The sequence below is a fragment of the Gekko japonicus genome, unplaced genomic scaffold, assembly GCF_001447785.1.
Source record: "Gekko japonicus isolate JY-2015 unplaced genomic scaffold, Gekko_japonicus_V1.1 scaffold51, whole genome shotgun sequence".
NCBI classification, from domain to species: Eukaryota; Metazoa; Chordata; class Lepidosauria; order Squamata; family Gekkonidae; genus Gekko; species Gekko japonicus.
In genome coordinates this window covers 1,315,065-1,337,431 of record NW_015172004.1, presented here as the reverse complement: position 1 = coordinate 1,337,431, position 22,367 = coordinate 1,315,065, and the positions used below count along the sequence as shown (strand labels likewise).

The window sequence follows — 22,367 nt, the reverse complement described above, 5'->3', positions numbered from 1 at the left end:
TGTGTATCACCTGTATGCTACATTGCCCGCTAAGAACAGGCAATAGCAAATGCTGGATATAATTTACGACACGAAGCATTAGAGTTAGAATTGGATATTAAAGATCTCAGACTTTTTTTTTGCATGTGCAGATTTAGTAAGCTGCTTTAGGGGGGGTCTACAGTGAACAATTGTTTCCATAAGCGGCAGACTTTAAAAATAGGAACTGTTGCTCGAAGAGCAAATGTTTTAATTATGCTGTGAATGTTTGAAAGGTGTAGCCATTTCTGTATAGAAGATTTCCATTCTGTGTGCAAGAAGTTTTTCTTGAATATATATTCTGTCATTAAGACCTTGTTACTTAGCTGCATGCGGTTGTTAAAATATGGTGCTTTAATAACAAAAGCCCCCCCCCCCCAAAAAAAGGGATCAGCAAGATCCCAAAAGAACACATTGTAGCTGTGAAATGCTTTTCGTCTGCCATTTGGAAGTTAATTAGGATTCTGGAAGACAGAAAACTTAATCCTGAATCTACAACATGAAATAATGTTAGTTGAACTCCTTAATCCTATGAAGATGGAGTCTCATGTACCTGTATTCTGATTGATAAGAAATTTACATGAAAGTAAGACCTTCTGATTTCACTGGCTGCCTGACTCATATAATTGCAGGTGTGTGGGGAGAAATCACTTATGCCATACTTCAGTTTTCCCGACACAATCCAGACAAAATTAAGCACTCTTATCCATTGATTCCAACGAGAGGGTGAAGCAAATGCTTGAACCTTTTCTGTTAAAATCAATAGGATACAAGTATGCTTCATTTACACTGGATTCCCATGGGAATTATCTCCAATAGGAGTTATTTCAGATTTCTTCTTCCTTCTGTTTTGACTTGAACATCCCTATTTCAACATAGCTTGTGTGAACTGGACCTGTGGTTCTTTATTGTAGTGCTAGTTTGTTTCCTCAGACTGAATCTTCCTCATAAAATGCGTGAATTTTTCAATGCGTTTTGCCCAGTGTTAAATTATTATAGGTATATCATATGTATAAATAACACACACTGTATGTATAAATGCATTACATATATACAATATGCGTACCCAAACAAGCAAATCTACAAAACCAAACAGTGAAAAGCAGAGCTGAAAAATCATAAATAAAGATACAGAACACTGTAATAGAGAGAACATTCACTCAGAATTAGGAAACATTTAATGAATAAAACAGTGCTCAGAAATAGACAAAATGTACCACATTTAGACACCTGGCTTCTGAAGAATTGTGATAGTATTTTTTTCTTTAAAATATTATACATTTGGTTTAAGAGATATTGAGACTCAGAGTAAGACTGGAAGGCCATTGATATAATAACCAGGGGATGCTACTGAAATTCTCATTCCCCACTGTTTCCATTCAAAAACTCCCCTTTTCCCCCTTTTTTTCCTTCTCCTTGTATGAATCAAACTTGGATCCTTATTTTCATCTCGTATCATTTTCTCATGCCAAAATTTTCTGTCAAATTAATGCAGTTTTAACTTTGTTTTGTGGCAGTTGCACATAGCAGCATATAGATGGCACAAAATGGTGCGGGGGGGGGATCACCATTAAAGTGGTTTTAAAATTTCATAAAAGGAACGGATCAGGAACTCCAGCAGCAAGAATGGGTAATGTGGAAAGGATCACAATGACAATATGTAAAAATAGAAAGAAATGAAAATACTGAACATATATGAGTCTACCTTACACTGAATCAGACCATTGGTTGGTCAAGGTCAGTATGGTCTACAGAGACTTGCAGTGGCTCTCCAGCTGAGGTCTTTTCTAACATCTGCTCTCTGCTCCTTTCAACTGGAGATGCCAGGAATTGAACTTGAAGCCTTCTCTGTACAAAGCTCACAATTTACCATTGAGCCACAGCTCCTTCCCATGGCAACCTTACTACAGAGACTAAGCAAATATAGCCTGGTTGGGAGGCTCTCAGTATCTACGTATCACCTTGGGTTCCATGATGGAACAATGGAGGAAGATAAATGTGAAAAAAATGCTAGTGATGTCAGTTCTCTTTGGGATCCATAAGTCCTGTCATTGTTTGTAAGGACATGCATATAGGGCACTATCTTTTCAGCCCTCAGGTCAATACTCACACTGCTTAGTGGACATTCTTCAATATCTACAGTAACCTCAAGTTAGACCCTGATATTATCGGCATGTGATTCTGTTCCAGGAAGGTGGAAGTAGGTACCCTTATTTGTCCATTCAGTACGTCGCCTTAGCAATGCTCTCCTTCGGGAGTCCCGAGTGCAGGTTGTAAGCTCATACTAATGGGTTGTCTAAGTGGTGTAAAGCTAGCAGTAGAACAGATCAGCTGAAACAACCACAGAGACCTCAGTTTGACACCAGTCGTGAATTAAATGGCTAGGAGGAATACAGGGTTGAGGGATTAAAATCATTTTTCTTTCAAAATCAGATGGAGCTAGAACTTGATGCAGAGTATCTTATGTGGCAGAACAGACTAGTAGATCACTACAAGATGAAATAACAGGTATTGACTCTACTCATTAAGACCTGGTTAGGTACTTCAAGAGATTGGTAGATGTGTCTAGATCAGAACACAGAACTGTTGGGCCCACTGTCAGGAAACCCTGCTTAGCACATTGGGTTTACCAGTACATCCCTGGGATGGACATTCAAATGTGGGTTCAGCTACATCCTAGCCTTGCAAGCCCAATTAGAGGTGAATAGAGGCTGGGTGGCTCAGGCTGAGCCAGCTGAAACTAAACCCAGCAAAGACAGAGGTCCTGTGCCTGAGTCGACACGGTTTGGAGTTGGGGCTCCCTCTCCCAACCTTCGATGGGGCACCGTTGGTACCAGCATCGGAGGTTAGGAGTTTGGGAGTGCTCCTGGATCCCTCCTTAACTATGGAGGCCCAGGTGGCAGCCACTGACAGATCTGCATTTTACTATCTTAGGCAGGCTTGGCAGTTAGTTCCCTTCCTCGACCGCGGTGACCTGGCTACAGTGATCCATGTGACGGTCACCTCAAGGCTGGACTACTGCAACGCTCTCTACATGGGGCTGCCTTTGTCGCAGATCCGGAAGCTGCAGCTAGTGCAGAATGCAGCGGCCAGGCTGTTGATGGGTCTCCCCAAGTGGGAGCACATCCAGCCTGGATTGAAAGCGCTGCACTGGCTGCCAATAGTGTACCGAATCCACTTCAAAGTGGTGGTTCTTACCTTTAAAGCCCTATATGGCCAGGGTCTGACCTACCTGAGGAATCGCCTTTCCCCACATATACCCCCAAGAGCACTTTGGTCGGGGACACAACACCGCCTGGTGATTCCAGGTCCCCAGGAGGCAAAGCTTGCTGTGACCAGTGTCAGATCCTTCTCAGTGGCAGCCCCCACCTGGTGGATCGAGCTTCCGGAGGAGATCAGGGCCCTGCGGGACCGTATGCAGTTCCACAGGGCCTGCAAGACGGAGCTCTTCTGCCATGCGTTTATATAGGGGCCGCCACTTCTACTACTACCACCACTGAAACAACGGGGTTGGGAGCGGTCCCCGGAAGAACTGCCACAATTTTGCATGGCACTGATGCTGCCGGACTGGCTTGGACCATCGACAGGACAATTTCACCCTAATGAAATGATCGATACCATCTTCAGAGACCATCTTGTTTGTATGGAGCACTTTATTTGTTTTGTCGTGATTTAATAGTTTTTACTGTTTTATACTGTTTTTTATGTATGGGCTTGTGCCCCTGTGTAAGCCGCCCTGAGCCCGTTCGCGGGGACGGCGGGGTAAAAATGCAAAAATAAATAAAATAAAATTTAAAAAATTGCCGTGATAGTAGTCCATATAGATTGGTTTAAGATACTCCTAATGTCACAGTGGTATGATGATACAGTTTAGACTGGTTTTCAGTATTTTTGGTCTGCCAGAAATAGGGCTGCCAAATGCAGCCGGGGGGCAGGGAATCCCCCGTTTCGGAGCCCCGATTCCCGGCGCGCCGAAATCGGGGCCCGGGGGAAACCCCACCCCCGTGTGAGCGTCACCCGGAAGAGACGTGAAAACTCTCAAATGGCAGCCATTTGAGGGGAAAACTCTTTGTTTTCCCCTCAAACGGCGTGGCCCCGCCCAGCGTGTGACGTCACTTCCGGGTGACGTCCTGGTGGCGCGCGCGCGCGCGCGCACATCCACAACCAGCTCCCGGACCGGGAAGAAGATCCCCCGCCGGTAGGAAATTTAAATTTGGCAACCCTAGCCAGAAATTATTGTCACAGACCATCGTCCATCCTTCCTAAGAACTTTATGGAATGCAATAGTATTTGCCACGTACTCGTTTCTCCTCTCAATCCTTGCTCTAATACATTCATGGAACATATAGTACAGTCATTAATGCAGGGCTGAGAATGCATGGAGCAGTTGCTACCTCACAGGATGTCTGTTGTAAGGCGGGGAAGGGAAGGGAAAGGAGTTTGTAAGTCGCTCTGAGACACCTTTGGGTAGTGAATAGGCTTGCCAAGCCCCCGCTGGGGTTGGGTAAATTCCCACCCGGGAGGCCCATTACTTGCCGCCGGTGGATCAGGCCCCAGTGGAAACTCCACCCCCTGCCGGAGGGCGTCCCCAGCATGATGATGTCACCCAGAGGTGACATCACGCTGGCCACATTGTGGGGGGACACTCTGTAAATCGAGGGAAAACGCTATGGTTTTCCTTCGAGTCACGGTGCCCCGCCCCCAACGTGGACGATGCAGTGACATCACTTCCGGTAACGTTGTTGTGGCGCTCGCAAAGCGTGCGTGTGGGGAAACTCCTGACGGAGCCCAGAATCCCCCTGCTTTCCAGGTAAGTCGACTTGGCAACCCTAGTAGTGAAGGGCGGGGTATAAATCCATCCTCCTCCTCCTCCTCCTCCTCCTCCTCCTTCTTCTTCTTCTGGAAAAGCAGAAAGCCAAGTTCCTAGTGAATCCCCTCATGCAATTTAAGGTATCCCCAGTATGGTAGGTCAGTACATTCTATGGGTTTTCTGAAGCTTGCAGTAGGCACTGAAGTGTAACAGAACCAAGCACCTCTGCACCATAATGAATCCCTTCAAAATAGTCTACAGACTCTTCAGGTGGGCAAGTCTGCAGTGTCTGTCTTCAGGCTTGAGAAGAAGGCTATCAGTGGAAGGATGGAAATAAGGGGACCGAATATCCTTTTAAGTAGAGGTGTTTCCAGGATGTGGACTTAAAGCTCACCCACATACTGTCAGAGCACTAAGAAGACAGAAGGTCGGTAGCAGTAGTGAAGTCAAAACAGGACAGATATTAAATGTAGGGGAGTGTCTCTTCACACAGACTGATCTAGAATCTTAAATAGTCCCATTGGAACCCTGTATAACAGGTGTGGTAGAATAGCAGGAGTCCAGAGGAATGGAGGGCAAGAAGAACCACTAGGCTAACTTAATAAATGTAGGGTTGCCAGATCTTATTTTGATTCCGGCAGGGGGCTCCAGCACAGCACCTGGAATGTGTGTGTGTGTGCTGTGATGACATCACCCGTAAGTGATGTTATCATACTGGGCGCATGGTTTAGGGGACGCTGTAGCATTTGGGTAAAAACTCTGTAGTCAGTATAGAGTTTTTACCCAAATGCTAGAGCATCCCCCGCACAATGTGCCCGATGCGATGATGTCACCTCCGGGTGATGTTATCACATCGGGCATTCCGGGACTCTTTGGGGGTGGGGTTTTCCCTGCCAACCAGCTGGCTGGCAACGAATTTGGGGTCCCAAAATTGAGGGAACCCCTGCCCCCATTGGAGGGGAGGGTTTTTTGGCAAGCCTACTGATCTGAACAATTGTAGATCTGTCTCAAAACTGTTTTTTCAGAAAGTGTTAAAAAGAATAGTGACTAAAGTACTACATGTATTTGTGGATGAGACTGAATGTCTAGATCCCTTTCACTCTGAATTCAGATCCAGTCACAATATGGAAAGTGCCTTGTTCACTATGACAGATGGTCTGCATTGGTCAGTCAACACAGGGCGTGTATCCCACCTTATCCACTTGTGATATTTGATGGCCTTCAGTACTATGGTATCATTCTGAACTGTCTGGCCAGGATGGGCTTGGGAGGTTCAGTATTGCATTGGGTCCATATCCTCCTCAAAGGTAGGCTCCAGGTATTATTAGGAGACATCTTTCAGTTCTCTGGTTACCGAGGTACTTCAAGGCTCAATCTTCTCCTCCATGCTTTTTAGCCTTTGTGCTGCTAGGAGGAATCATCCAGAATTAGTCTACTGATCACGCACACTTCTCTCTCTCTTTTTCACCTAATGCCAGGGAAACAGCAGAAGTGCTAAACCAGTTTCTAGAGACAGTGAAGGACTGGATTGAGTGATAATAAATTGAAACTTGATCCAGACAAGATGGTGAGAAATGATGACTATTTGGGTTTCATTAGGTAATGGAGTTACATTCCCTGTGAAAGATCAGATTGGAAGCTTCTGGCTGCTTGTAGACAGCAGATACCTCTTTTTGACCTTGGACATATGCAAGTGTCTGAAATTGACTGAAGATCCTTTCATTGGCTAAACCTAGTTTGCCAGCTACAACCGTTTCTGTTGAAAGCCAATCTACAGCCATTTCTAGTGAAAGCCAATTTAGCGTTCCTTGGTAACATCCAAATTAGATTATTGTAATCTGCTGTTCATGGGGTTGCCCTTGAAGACTGTTCAGAAATGTCAATGTGAAATGCAGCTGTAGGATTTCGTAAAAAGATGTATGCTAGTGTGCTGTTATACTGGTTCCCAGTTTGTTTCCACACTCAATTCAAGCCATTAGTTGACGAATACCTAAATACCTTTGGTCCAGAGTTCTTGAAAGACTAATTCCACCTGTCAACTTGCCCAGGTTTCCAGAACTGTACCTTGTTCTTTCTTGTGGAAACAAACCCCAGCTGAAGTTAGGTTGCTTGGAAGTCTTTTCCAGCTGCCATCATAAGACTCTGAAAATCCCTTCTGCAGGAAGTGAGATTGCTGCTATCTCCACAGGCTCGAGAGCTGTAGACTTTATTGGAAGGCTTCTGAACTAGAGTGAAATAGAAGTTGGCCCTTAATATTGCACTCTTGAATTGTTTGCTGTTTTCCTCATGACTTTATGATATTTTTGTTTTGAATTGCATAGGTTTTAATTTACTTGTTATCCTCCTTGAGGACCCACTAAATTAAAACCTAGTTTATAAGTGTCCAGAGATTCAAAAAGGTTCCATGGACATTACTGGAAGTGGTATACAGGCAGTGCTAGCTCCAGATTTTGTATGGGGGACTCAAACAAGGTGATATCTGTGGGCCTCTCTCTTTCATTGAGCCACCTTCTCTTCACCACCCTCACTACAACCCACTCCCCTTCTCCCTCTGGGGCCTGTCCCTACCACGGTCTAGAGAACGTAGCAATGGTAAAGAGCAGCTGTAGGATGAGGGTATTCTGGCTGCTTTCATTGGGGGCACCAGCTGAGGAATGGGATTTAGCAAGTGGCCCTCATTGTGAGCCATTGTGACTCTTGATTATATTCTTCAGTGCAGAAATTCTGAGGCAGACCCTCAAACTGCAGGAGTTGCAGTCTACTAATTTGATTTTCCCTTTCCTTTGTCAGTTTTTGGTTTTGACTAGATAGATAGGACGGCGGAAGACCGGAAGGCCTGGTGTGATCTGGTCCATGGGGTCGCGAAGAGTCGGACTCGACTGTGCGACTGAACAACAACAAAAGATAAGGGCCAAGAGAGAGTCTTCAGTGAAGTTCTCACCTTTGTATATCCACAGGCATGATTTCTGTTTTCAGTGGAAATATAAAAACAACAAACGGGTCAAGTTTTCAATGTGAAATTATTATCTCTGTTTCTTTTCCATTTATTGACCTGTGGTTAACATGGGAGCAGGACTTTGCATCTGTTGGCTTCTCAAACATGTTTAGGTCCTGCAGCATTACAGACAGAAAATAACATCAGTTGTTCAAGTTATAAATATAATGATTGGATCACCTTTGATTACAAAAGGGTTTCCTTTTCATAGCAAGATCAAGGAACGTATTATTTGCCATCTTTTATTTGTGTTAGAACTTGGTACTTATCTTTAAATGGACAGGTAACATTTAATGGCAAAAAAGCTCATGTACCAGTGTGGTTAAATTAAGAAGTCCTTGGTTTAAATCTCAGAACAGTCACTGGGAAGCATTAGGCAATTCAGTATCTTGAGTAATGGATGAAAATCATAGTTTATGCCACTACATAAATCAACCAGAAGATCCTCAAAATCTCCCCCAGTCCCATGCAAACCATTCAAATCAGATACTTCTGGTTTCACACCAAACCATTATGTCTGATCTAGCCAGTCCTTCAAGCCAGGATTAAAACTGAGTTTCCAGTTCTGGTTTGCAGGGAAGGCACAAACCATAGTTTACCAATTCAGGTAATGGTGGACTATAGTTTGCAATGGAAGCGGAAGTATCTAATTAGCTTGCAAAACTTGAGAGGTGGAGTCCAAAAATAAAAGGATCTTCTGGGCTTGCCTATGTGTTGCTGTGTCTTAACCAAGCAATTGTGTGTGAGGCTGAGCCCCCAATGCAAAATAATACTAAGTGCACAATCCAGGCAAAATTAAGCAGTTTGCAGTACTATTAAATTCAGTGGGCGTTAGTCATGTGAAATCAGTACATGAAGCTGCCTTATACTGAATGAGAGTGTCAGTCCATCAAGGTCAGTATTGTCTCCTCTGACTGGCAGCAGCTCACCAGGGTCTCAGGTAGTGGTGTTTCACATCACCTACCACCTGTTCCTTTTAACTGGAGAGGCCGGGGAGTAGACTTTCTGTATGCCAATAAGATGCTCTACCACTGAGCCAAGGCCCCACTCAGGAGTCCGTGATTCTGGTTGGATTGTGCCTTAATATTATTATTATTCGGTGCTTTCATGGACTGAGAAAATATCATTGTAACAATGCTTGTTATAATACATTATTTCAGAGGTCATTTCGGGGGGGAACGCGGGGGAACGCAGTTCCCCCGGGTGAGGTGCAGGGGGAAGGCACATGACGAAGCCCCGCCCCCTGCTTCTGGCTGCCCCGCTTCCAGCCCTCATTCAGCCAGGAGGAGGCAGGAGAAGAGGGAGGGTAAGTTGCTTCCTCCCCGCCTCTCCCCACCCCTGCCTGCCTGGGGCCAGGGAGGGCCTTGGTGGGGCTTCCTCGCACTCCCGCTGGCCTTGCAGGTCCACCGCCAGGCCCCTGATGTCAGGGGGTGTGGCATATGCTAATGAGTTATGCTAATAAGTTCCCCTAGCTCTTTTTCTACGAAATGACCCCTGCATTATTTTAATAAGTATGTTGTATAAGTATGATAAGTATGTTGTAAAACAAACAATGTGCTTTCTGGTGTTAGTATGTGCTGTAGTAAATAGGGCTGGCACCCGAAAAGCTTTTGAATGGCCCATGTTTGAAACACTTTAATACCTTTGATCTCGGAAAGAAGTCGCAAAATAACTCACTGATCCAGGGTTTCAGGATATTGCTAGAGAGTTGCATGTTGTCTGTTTTATCAGCCCTGGATATCAGTACTGTCTGTTCTGTTTTTCACAAAGTTGTTTTAAAAATTCATTGTCTGAATGTTCGGTAGAATTGCATCACTTGTTGATTCTATGTGGAAGACCTAGGGGAATATGAGTCAGTTTTTCCTAGTAGGAAAGAAGTATAAACGTGCCCACTTAAAAACAAATATTCTCATAAAGGATGAATTTTTCAGTTAATTGTTTGTGTGTCTTCTGAGACCAAGGGGAAAGCACCTTTCTTAACTGAAGAAGTTGATTTTTTTTTCTTAATTTTAATTCTTTTTAGTTATAAATCAACCTCCTAACTGAAAGAAATAAAAAATGCAACAAAATATAACAACAATGGTGGTAGGTCGGTATAGAAGGGGTCAAAATATCTAAAAATATGTCCATACACAGTTGTCATCTCCATACAATATGTTCAAATGTTGATAAGCTTATAAATTCCTCAATCCACTGAAAGACTGGAGGTGGGCCTTTATCTGTCAGTGTTGTAATATAAGTCTTTTAGCGACAGTTAAGGCACAAAGAGTCCATTCTTGTTGACCATCAGTTAACCACCAAGAGACAGACAAATAGTTTAAAAGTACGTTAGCATCCTGAAAAAAACATTCTAATACAAAACTGATATGAGTAAGTACTTCCTCCCAAAAAGACCAAATAACTGGACAGGCCCAAAGCATATGTTTAAGAGACTCATCTTGTGCCAGCCATTAGAAACTTTACGTAGTCCTTTACTGAAAAGGCGCTGTGGTTATTTCCAGTATATCCAATATAATTTGTTGCTGAATAAGTCACAGAAGTATTAAAAATTAAACATTTTAGCTTATAAAATATATGAAGGGCAGGGGAGAATAGAAGAGATATATAAAATTACGAATGGAGTGAAGAAAAATAGAATGTTTTCTGTCAGACATCAGGTTCACCCAGTCAAACTGATGGTAATGGATATAGACACCCCAAAAAAGAGGGGGTGGGGAATCAAAACCAACAAAGCACAAACCTCCAAAGGAAGTTTAGAAAACCAAAAAGTTTTTTTTAAGTAAGTGTACAAAAGAGTCTTTATTACAAAGACATATAAAAACCTAGTAGAGGCCCAAATAAAACCTCATAAAATGTACAAGGTTACAAATAAACACAAAAGAGAACAGTGTATGACCTGACACGTTTCGGCTCACAAGAGCCTTCTTCAGAGGTCATATAGTGCAAAGTATAAGAAGCAATAGACCAGGTAAAGTGAAATAATTCTTCATATCACTAAGTTTTGGAATTGGTGGGAGTTTGAAATGGGTTTAAGAAAAAGGATTATACATATTGATGAAGGACATGTCTGTTATGGTAGGTGTGTATTCAGAGACAGTGTACACTTGCTAATGCTGTATACAAATAACATGTTGCTCCCTTCATGCTCTGTATCTTTTAACCTTCCTAGAAGCTTCTGGTTGGCTGCCTTCTACAGAGAGGGTTTTAAAAATATATATCTAAAAATCATATACTGCTATTTCTCTATAGCAATAAAAATTCATCAACATCTAGCTGTGAAATCAAAATCTATCCACATATGAAAATGCCCCGAAGTGTTAAGATCAGCCCAACTGCAAAGCTTATCTAAAAACCTCAGACTTCTACTGCTTCTTAAATATTGATAAAGAGGAGGCACATCTAATGCCCTCCAGGGAGCCATTCCATAGAGAGCCAGTGCACTATAGTGGTTAAGAGTGGTGGATGCTAATCTGGGGGATCGACCTGTGTAACGCTGGGTCAGTTCTTGCAGAGCTCTCTCAGCCCCACCTACCTCACAGGGTGTCTGTTGTGGGGACAGGAAGGGAAGGGGACTCTAAGCTGCTTTGAGATTCCTTAGGGTAGAGAAAAACGGAGTATAAAAACCACCTACTACTACTACTACTCTTTGTTGTCGTTGTCTTCTTCATCATCTTCCTCCTCCTCTTCCAAAGTGCAGGGTGTGGCTGATCTGAGAGACCTAAGATGGGGATGATCACATTGTGGAACTTGAATGAGCTGTTGAGGTGATCGGGCAGGCCTCTGCTTAAATTCTTGTTTGCTGACCGCATCATGTCTTATTTCTCCTGACAAATTTGTGGATATATTCAAGGCACAACACTCTGATGGAATTTCACTTCTGTGACTTCAGTGACTCAGTGACTTCTGAGGTTTTAGTAGCTCGCTTGCAATTCACAATTATTATTATTCTTGCAAATAGAAAATAATGATTTTACTATAAAGAGAGAAATGGTTTGCATTTTTCTAAATGGGAAAACCCTTTCCTTTCAAACATCTAGGTCCATTTAGCGGGACCAGTTTGGCAAGAAACATGAGTTAAAAACATTCCATTAAAAGCCTGCATTAAAAAAACCATAAAAATCATAAAAAAATAATCTTCCTTCTCTCCCTGGGGTGGTTTTAGTTCTCCGTTTCAAGGTTACTACTTGTGAGAGTCTGGTTGGGAGGGCACCCAAGTTATTCAGACTCATAAATGTTCAGCCAAAGTCGCAAGGTTTTTGTCGTTTTGCATAAGTGTACTAGTAAGGAGTAACTTGGCAGCAGTCTTTTCAAAGGTTGAAGAAAAGAACTGATCTATCATTTTTGTAATTCTTGATCTTTTCCAAATGTCCTGCCATTAGGGTTGCCAGGTCCTGGAGATTTGGGGATGGAGCTTGGGGAGGACTCAGACCTCAGTAGGGTACAAGGCCACAGAGTCCACCCTCCAAAGCATCCATTTTCTCTAGAGGAGCTGATCTCTGTAGTCTGGAGATGAGCTGTAATTCCAGGGGATCTCCACGTCCTTAAGGAATCTCAAAGCAGCTTACAATCGCCTTCCCTTCCTCATCCCTACCTGCCATCCTCAGTGCTAATTAATTATTTTAAAGGTTTGTTTGTTTGTGGAGATTCGAAATGTTTTTCATCCCTCCCTAAAACAAAGGAAAACAAACCTCGTTTTGCGCTTTCCTTGCTTCATTTTGCATTCCTATGTAATAATCATTTGAATGTTTTATTATTTGCTCTCCAGATGGATCCAGTGCAAAAAGCAGTCATAAACCACACATTTGGCGTGTCACTTCCCCCAAAGAAGAAACAAGTCATTTCTTGCAACGTCTGTCAGCTTCGCTTTAACTCTGATGTGAGTACCTTCTGTCTCTACTCTGTGGGTATCCTTTTTTGTATTACTGTGTTAATGAGGTAAAATATGTATATATAGTTATATGCATATATATTTTAAAACAGTGCACTGCTGCTCTTGGTACACACAAACATTATGACCAGCATAAAGTCAGTTTTCAGCGACTCAGACAGCCTTCTGGCTTTCTGCTGACTGATACAGTGGTTCTACACCATACAATTGCTATCTTTTTTGCAAACAGCAATAACAAGAGTTTCAAGATGTTGTTGTCATTGATCTGCTTTTCTCCTGTTCTTTCTCCATTATGTTCCCATTTCCCCCCCTAAGGACCTGATTCGTTGTGTTTTTGTTTTTTGTTTTGCTTTCATGTGGAATAGAAGTGCAGTATCTATGGTGTGTGGACAGCCCTTGCACTATTATTTTTCCATATTCTCAGGACAAGGTGTGTTTTGTCACATGTTGAAAGGCATAGTTCCTGTTGTCAGCCCTTCAAACTTCTTGCCATGGTCACCATTTTTAAATGAAATTGGCACTATTACACCATTGAGAATTGGAACTGTTTCTGTTTCTACCATTAGATGATATTCCTGTTGTCGTAATGTAATAAAACTGATTGGCTAAAAAATGGGGATATACTTGTGCTGAAGTCAGTAAATGGGGGAAGAGGTTTCATGAGAGCCAGTTTGATGTAGTGGTTAGGAGCACGGACTCTAATCTACGAGAACTGGGTTTTATTCGCCATTCCTCCACATGCAGCTGCTGGGTGACCTTGGGCAAACCACAGTTCTCTCGGAGCTATTCTCTCAAGAGCAGTTCTCAAAGAGCTCTCTCAGCCCCACCTACCTCACAGGGTGTTTGTTGTGGGGAGGGGAAGGGAAAAGAGATTGGAAGCCACTCTGAAACTCCGAGGGAAGGGCGGGGTATAAATCCAATCTACTCCTACTACTCCTCTTTTTCTTCTTCTTCCTCCCCCTTTATGGCTGGGGAAATCTGTGAGATAAATTATTTTGTAAGCACCGTATCCATCAATGTGTAGATCTTCCATTGTAATTCCAAATGCAACTAATGCTAGCGCTTCTGGAACAGAAATGACTTGATTGTAGAAAATGACCCCAGACCACCCTTCAGTTCACCAGATTCCATTTACATTATCTGGTTAAGCTTTTATATTCACTGACCAGTTTGACTAGTATGTACAATTCTCTTCTGTTTCAGTCAGGTAACATTTGTTTTTAAAAGAAAAGAAAATACAGTTTATGTTTGTTTGGAACAGGAACATGTGCAAATTACTCAAATTCTTTTAGTATATTTTAGGTCAGTAAAACTATAAACTTGGTTCTGGGCTTCATTTGAGTTTGGAATGCCCAGGATCAGCCTGTGAATATGAAATTCATAATAAACTGGAGAGGGCCAAGGATTCTCTCACTGTGTGGGGCCTGTGCCAGTATCTAAAAAACATATAGCGGAGTAGGATCACTGGTGTGGCTCTGCCCCAAACATCCACACATTTGACCACAGTGAGCTTTGCACGTATAGACCTGTGTGAGCATGTAAGGTCTCCCACAATGAGCTTTGTAAAAAGCAGGGTCCCATATGCGTAAGTGTCAGGGTTCGATAGGTCACACAACACAGTGCTTCATCAGAAGAATTCTGTTTATTGGTAAACCAGGACTATGACTTGTACTGTTTGTGTCAGGATTAGGAATGCCAGGGAACAGTAAGGCACCATGAGTTATACTAGGATCAAACATCCCTCCCTTACAAGCAAAGCCAATAAGCAAAGTTTGTGTATGCGGGGAAAGAAAGTGGGCAAAAGTAAAAGCCGTTGGTTCCCAGCAGAAGCCGAGAGCAGCTGTAGCATCCCAAGGTCAAGGAAAAGCTAATACGCAGACAGTGAAACTAAGGTGGTTTCCCCCTCCACACATTCCAAGAGCATGGCAGAGCTACCTGACAGTAAGTCACTCTGCATATTTTGAATTTATTTATCAAATTTATATCCTGCTCTCCCCGCCAAAGCAGGTTTAGGGTGGCTTACAAAAAATTCAAACACAGAGATAGCCGTTAAAACAATCATAAAACCTTCTGAAAACAATCCAAATGGTATAAAGCACTAGTACCTATTGGTCTGGCAAGAATAATGATGATAGTGTTTGGTGACGGCGGCAGTGAATACATGGACAGTGAGGCCAGCAGATATAATCCTGCTTTACTGTATGTGCTTTTGAAGGTTGGCACAGTCATCTTGTAATCACATAGATCAATTCCCCATGCTTGGGCTTAGAAGTAAATCAGGAAATGTGGCTTCTAGGTAGACTTGAAACTTCAAGGTGGGACTTCTAGGGATTGCTCTCTGTAGTCATTGTAAACTTTGTATTCTGTTTATTTCAGAGGTGACTTCCACTAGACTAGTCAAAGAACTTGAGAAAAATCAGGACAAAAATTATCATTGGTGATTCCTTTTCAGTAGAAATCTCTAGGGTTGCATCCACACATCATTCAATACTGCGGTAGCATTACACTAGTAATCATTCACCACAGGATTTTCATGTATGGACAAGACCATCCAGGAGAGTACATTATTGTTATAGTGCAATACCCAGGGTTGTGGAGATGCAGCCCAACTGTTTTCTTTGATTATCTAAATGCAAATGATTAAAGTATTTTATCAAAAAATTCCATGACATCAGTTTTGTGAAGCTGCTTCTGCTCTATCTAAAACAGTTCAGATCAAGCAACCGATTCTGCTCAGATTAGCCTTTTCATAAACCCCACATAAAATGGATGCACATTATAAGTGTACATATGATTAACATTTCCTTTAGTGTTAACCTCAAGGCAACTAATTACCTTGTGCAATACATTTAAAACATTATTATGCCCACTGAAGACAGTCATTAATGCTGCTGAACTGCTATTAACAGATATGAAATATAACATAAAAAGCAAATAGGCAACTCTTCTAAATCAAAGTTAAGAATTAAAGCACGAACAGGCCCTGTTTGTATTTAACTGTCTGTGTTTCCTTTCCTTCCTACAGATTGTTCAGAAGTAGTATTGTAGTCTCACAAGAACCTTGCAAGGGCAGTTAGGGTAAAGGATAGAAACTTGCCTGAGGCGCTCAAGCAGTTTTAGAACTTTGCAGAGTGTTCAAAAATTGATTTAACCACCATTTCTAGCCATTAGTGACAAAAGTTCAAAACAGTCAGCATTCAGGATCTCAATTAGGTCATTGGCAAGGCTTAAGAAGTCCAGGTAGGTAGCTGCAGTTATGTCCATAGCTAGCATACTGAGGTAGACAGAAATAGGGGTGCCATTTGCCCAGTTTTGGTGGGCAGACCCTCACCAGAGCAACCCCATTCCATGAGGGTGCTCAAATGAGCAGTGGGAGAAAATGTTGTCAGTTGAAGGATGTCCTCACTGATGCATTGATGCCGGAAGTGACATCACCAACATGCTAGGATTTTGCCCATCTCTATGATAAAACCAGGGAGCTGCGGTGGCTCAAGTGGTTAAGACGCTGAGCTGCAGGCTGTGGAAGATCAGTAGTTCAGCAGTTCAAGACCCGAGTTGCCGCATGGCGGAGTGAGCTCCCGTCTCAAGTTCCAGCTCCTGCCAACCTAGCAGTTCAAAAGCAAGAAATTGCAGGTAGATAAATAGGTACCACTTTGGTGGGAAGGTAACAGCATTCCGTGCGCCTTGGTGTTTAGTCATGCCGGCCACATGACCACGGAAACGTCTTCGGACAGCGCTGGCTCTTCGGCTTTGAAACGGAGATTAGCACCGCAACCCTAGAGTCGGATTCGACTGGCTTTCAAGCAAGGGAACCTTTACCTTTACCTTTTATGATAAAACCATAGATAACCAACTCTAGCATATTGGTGACGTCAGAGCTTTACCTGAAAGTGATGCTAACACATTGATAATGTCCTTTTCCCCATGCCCTTCCCCAACAAAGTCTCCTGGGGGCTCCAGGTAGGTATCTTGCAACCCTAGGCAGATTGCAGAAACAGTGTCCACCATCTTAGGATATTGTTCTACCATATTGAGAGCCCAAACACGCATAGACATTCTATGACCTTCAAAGCCATTATTTTCTTTTAATATAGCTCGTGCTCAGGAGCTCAGTTAAACTGGTTTGTGGCTTCGGGGGGGGGGGGTTTAAGCAGGGGTCGTTTCGTAGAAAAAGAGCTAGGGGAACTCAGCCGCCGGCCTTGCAGCTCCACTGCCGAGCCCCATGAGGGGCCCGGCGGTGGACCTGCAAGGCCGGTGGGAGTGCAAAAAAGCCCCGCGAAGGCCCTCCCTGGCCCCAGGCAGGGAGGAAGCAACTTACCCTCCCTCTTCTCCTGCCTCCTCCTGGCTGAATGAGGGCTGGAAGCGGGGTGGCCGGAAGCAGGGGGCGGGGCTTTGTCATGTGCCCCGCCCCCTGTACCTCACCCGGGGGAACTGCGATCCCCCCCGAATTGACCTCTGGGTTTAAGCCCTTCTCCCTTATGTTGTTTTCCTGATCTGAAATAGCCCCATGGAGCTGCTACTTGCCTTGATGGGACAGGCATTCAGGCTGCAGAGGGAACTGCTCAGAATGAAAGGAACTACAATCTACTGGTTTGCTTCATGCCCTTGGCGGAAAAAAGCACCCTAAGTTCCAGGTGTTTGAAGGATGACTACTAAGAGTCCAAGACTCCTTGGGGATGGTAGGCTACCTCAGGGCAAGAGGCTAGGCATTTCTTCTCCCTGAAGTTCCTTCTTCCATGATGATCTCCAGTAAGAAAGCTGCCTAACAAAACAGTTCAGGAAGTATAAAGCTAAAACACACAGCTAAATCTGCCAGGACAGTTCAAGACAATTTACTGGCATACCATGGGGCTAATCCAGTAATCCTGTCAAAACAAAGTATGCGAAGATGTGGTCGAACAAGTTAGGCAACTTTGTTTGATTTTCCCAACACAGCATCGCCACTGCCCTGACCAAGCTAGCATGATCTCATCCGATCTCGGAAGCTAAGCTGGGTCAGCCCTGGCTAGTATTCTGATGGGAGACCACCAAGGGATACCAGGGTCATGGCGCCGAGGCTGGTAATGGCAAACCACCACTGAATGTCTCTTGCTTTGAAAACCCTCTGGGTCGCCTAAGTCGGCTGTGACTTGACAGCAAAAGCGACAACTGACTTATGGCAACCCCGGCAAGGTTTCCAAGGCAGAGGTAGTTTGCCATTGCCTGCCTCTGTTGCATGACTCCTTTAAATGATTAACCACCTAATGAGACATTGTCTCTGCATGGACTTTTATCTGTGTTTTATTGTACTTTTGACTCATTGTACGCCGCCTTGAGCCTGCTTGCCGGGCAAGGCGGGATATAAATGGAAATAAATAAATAAACTTAGTAAGCTGGCTTCTCTAGGACTTAGGGTTGCGAACTTGCCAGGTCTCCTGCTGTAGTGGGAGATCTCCCGCTGGCAGCCTCTGGCCCCTGCCAGTGCCCAGTAGGCCAGCAGGGGGGAAATAAAGCAAAAATCACCATAACATTGACCATAGAGTTTCCTCTGAATCCTAGAGATATATGATGTCACTTCCAGGTTAGCCCCGGAAGTGACATCATGCTGTCAACATGCTTGCCCCCATGATTTCTCCACCCCCGTCTCCCACCAGGTGCTAGTCACCATCTGGCAATCCTCCTAGGACTCAGCACCTCATCCGCAGTATTCCTAATAATAATTACTGTGTCCTGCTTCACCGTGTTGTTGTAAGGATCACAGTAAGATTGTGTATGTGCAGTACTATGAACACCTCCGAAACATTATATGAATGCTCTTACATGAATAAAAGCACCTCCTTCTTTGACTTCACCTTTGAAGTCAGACTCCCTCTGCTAGTGTTCTGCAATACTGCATCTTGATAAACTTGAGCACAACTTTTCTTAGGGGAGCTTTGTTCCCCATGTTCTGCTAATAATCTGCATTAAACTGTATACTGTTTCTGTGGATATACAAACGCGGGCATTTAGGTATGGATTTTAGATCAAATACTATGCTAAATTGAACCCTAGTATTAGTTGGTTCCTGTGACTCTTCTGCCACAGCTTTCTTCCAGAGGGAAAGGCTTCTTCTGGTGGAGGAAAGCCTTGAAGGACTTGATGGAAGGGAGTCATCAGGTCCAACCCTATGATGTCTGAATTTTTACTGTGACTGTCCAAACCACTTGACCAATCATACAGTTTTCAGGTTGTCCTGCCTTGAATGAACTAACCGCCCATCATCCTGTTTTCATCAGGAGATTGCTAATACATCACCAACTCAAAGAAGAGATTAAGATTGTGTACTTGAGAGTCAGTTGGGTGTAGTGGCTAAGAGTGGCGGACTCTAATCCAGAGAACCAAGTTTGATTCCTCACTCCTCCACATGCAGCCAGCTGGGTGACCTTGGGCCAGTCACAGTTCTCTCAGAGTTGGTCTCTCAAGAGCAGTTCTCTCAGGGCTCTCTCTGCCCCACCTACCTCACAGGCAATGCTCCCTCTAAGCTGTGGAGTCTTGTGAGCAAAAATTCTGCTTTGTGAGCTACTGGCATTAAAGTTGTGAGCAAGCGATTTGGCTACTGCATAAATTAGTTTGCTTTGGAGCCATCTTTCCTGAGCTAAGACAGAACTCTGTGAGCCAGAGGCTAAAAAACTGTGAGCTAGCTCACACTAACTCAGCTTAGAGGGAACACTGCTCACAGGGTGTCTGTTGTGGGGAGATGAAGGGAAGGAAATTGTGAGCCTCTCTGAGACTCTGACTGAAGGGCGGGGTATAAATCCAACTCTTCTTCTTGTATTTTGCTGTTCCAAAACAACTATCAAGTCCCCCATTGCTGAGCTCTTTTTTTTCCTTGGAGGACTTGTAAACAAGCTTCTTTACAAAGACTGACGTGTAGTATATACGTAAGTACCATCAAGTCACAACCAATTTAAGGTGAGCCCAGCAAGGGGCTTCAAGGCAAGTGAGAAGCAGAGGTGACTTGCCATTCCCTCCCTCTGTAGAGTCTTCCTTAGTGGTCTCCCATCCTTCCTTTCCTTGCCTTCTCACGGCTCCTTTGATCAATAGATCTTAAACAATGACTAGAATGGTACTAAATTTCTAAAGGAAAATATGATAGGAATTTAGCAACCAATAAGATTATATCTGGATCACGGTCTAGCATCACCTAGGGAATAACATCCCTTTGAAGATTATTGAACGATAAACGTGATGAAGAAGTTAAAATCCAGCAATTCCTTTTTTTTTTTTTTGGCCCTCCGGAGGGGATTTTTTTATTGCATTTTTATAAAGACTACAAACTACAACATCCCTTCTTTTTTTTCCTCCTCTGGCTCTCCCATCTGGACTCTCAAAAATTTCCGTGCTTTCTGAACAGAGTCAATCTTTTCCTTTTTATCCTTGATTTTGAAGATCACGCATTCTGGTGTTAGCCATCTGTATCCAATTGCATTTGTCTGGAGAAAAAGACAAATGGAATGTCTTTTAAGATTCTGATAGCATTATCTCCAACTTTCAAAGGAGCTCCAGATGCCGCTTTCAAGATTGCATCCCTCACACATTTCTTTGAGAATCTTATCACTATTTCCCCAGGCAAATTCTTTTTCTTTATATATCCTGAATATGACCTGTAGGCCACATCCATATTGCTCAGCAAAGATTCCGTCTTCATCTTGGCCATTGGGGCCAATAATTCACTCATCTTCTTCAGATTCTCTCATTTAGTCTCTGGAAGGCCCTGAAAGCGAAGAATCAAATTAGCTTTTTCCATTTGTAGTTGTAACAGCTGATCTTCCATGGAGATTTGCTTCTCTTCCAGCTTTTGTACTTTCTTCTTCACCTTTGTGCAGTGGCGTCCACTTCTTTCACCTTCTCAGCTGTTTGATTCATCATTTTAAGTGTCTCACTCAACTGATTTTGCTGGGTGGTGATACATTGATTCATTGTTGACAACTGTTGCTTGAGATTCTTCATCTGGTCCAGCAGAGGGCACATGGATTCCGTCAATGTCTTTGCCAGCTCGCTGGTGGCTTCCGGTCTTGGGCTCTCAGTCCCTTTCGCTTTTAAAAGTTTCTCTTTCTCCATCCTCTTCCCCGCCATCTTTGTGGATTGTTTACTTGGTAAGTCTTGGTAAGTCTTTCTTAACAGTTTCATTCGATTTTTCTTCCGCTCCCCCCCCCCCAATTCACTTTTAAGTACGTGTGTTTGGGAGGTGTCCCTCCCCCGCTCGCCTCACTTTCTGTTCCGTGGGGGGTTTGGGGAGCTTTCTTTTCCTTTTATTTAAACGCTTAGGTTGAACTCACGTTCATAGTTGGTCCTCAGGCCTCGTTTAAGCTCTGTTTCTTTTGCTCGACCTCCTGCGCTTGCCCGGTCAGCGTCGCTTGGTTCCATTCGGTCTCATAGCACAAAGAACCTTCAGGACGGAGAAGCGCCTCAATTCCCCGGCATCGCGCCGGCAAAGAGGCAATCCCTCAAGAGTCCCATGGCCAGAGCCCCTTCAGCCGGGTCTCGGGGGGGTGACGATCCTACACACACCCTCCTTTGGCCAGAGCGCAGCTTCACCCCCCGGGAGGTCCGGGAGGTGCGACTGCTCAGCGCGCCGCCATAGACCAAAACCCAAAATCCAGCAATTCCTAAAAACAGTAAAAGAGGAGCATTCCAGTATTTTATGAGGTAAAGTATCAGTTTTACCTCAGCCACGACAAAGATGAGCTGAATAGGGAATATTACAAAGCCTCCCACGCAATACTTCAGAGGGATTAGCATTAAAATGAGCTAGAGCCCTAGCATAATAAATACATCATATAGGAAGGCAAGGACCAAAGGGGCAATGGTTTCCCATCTCAGTACCAAATTTCCTTAGCTTCCAAGATCTGATGAAGTTGTTCTATACCAGTGGTGGGCAAACTCATTAGTCAAGAGAGCCAAATATCAACAGTACAACGATTGAAATTTATTTTGAGAGCCAATTTTTTTAAACTTAAACTATATAGGTAGGTACATTGTTATTAACTTAATTACGGTACTCCTAAACTGGCCTTTGCTAAAAATGTCCTCAGTCTGATTGAGGTACGTTCGCTGAGATCGACCCCTTCCAACTCTCCCATCCACACTCGCCTTGTATACTTGTTTCATCTCCTTTCGTTTATCCTCTCTATATGTCCAAAGTATCCATAAAATTAAATCATGACAATGACTGACAAACACTAATGTGAACAATGGCCTTGCATCTCCTTGGAAAGTTTGGGTAAGTCAGGTTTGTATGCTCTCTAGGCACACACTAGAGAGCATCAATATGTATGCCTCGCTGGACCAGATTCAAGGTTCTTAGCTAGCAGCTAGCATTCTGTTCCCAACTGCAGCCTTCCAGAGGCCTCTGGAAGCTCAAAGAGCTGTTTGCCCTCCCCCATTCTCTCAACAGCCTTTCATATTAAGAGGTTCAGTGTCCCTGAACGCAAGTTTGATTAAGTTCACAATATATTTCATCTCTACGGGTCCCCCCCCCCCAAACTTCCCACCCACATCTTGTGGCAGTGGCTTTCACAAGTTAATTGGGCGGGGGGGCAGTTTTCAAAGGCCCGCAACAGTCATCCTTCCTACCCAGCTCAGCTATTTAAAGCACGCAACACCGAAAGCAGAGTCAACAAAAAGTGGCCACTCAA

The 22,367-nt window shown here is 43.7% G+C and overlaps 1 protein-coding gene across 1 annotated transcript in view; it reads left to right on the top strand.

The window, feature by feature from the left end:
- ZNF385B (zinc finger protein 385B) overlaps nt 1–22,367 on the top strand; it is a 270,256-nt gene that overhangs the window by 171,952 nt on the left and 75,937 nt on the right. The window contains exon 3 of the mRNA XM_015420146.1: nt 12,589–12,699. Within this exon, the coding sequence (XP_015275632.1) occupies nt 12,589–12,699 (111 nt within the window). The remainder of the gene's footprint in view (nt 1–12,588; nt 12,700–22,367) is intronic.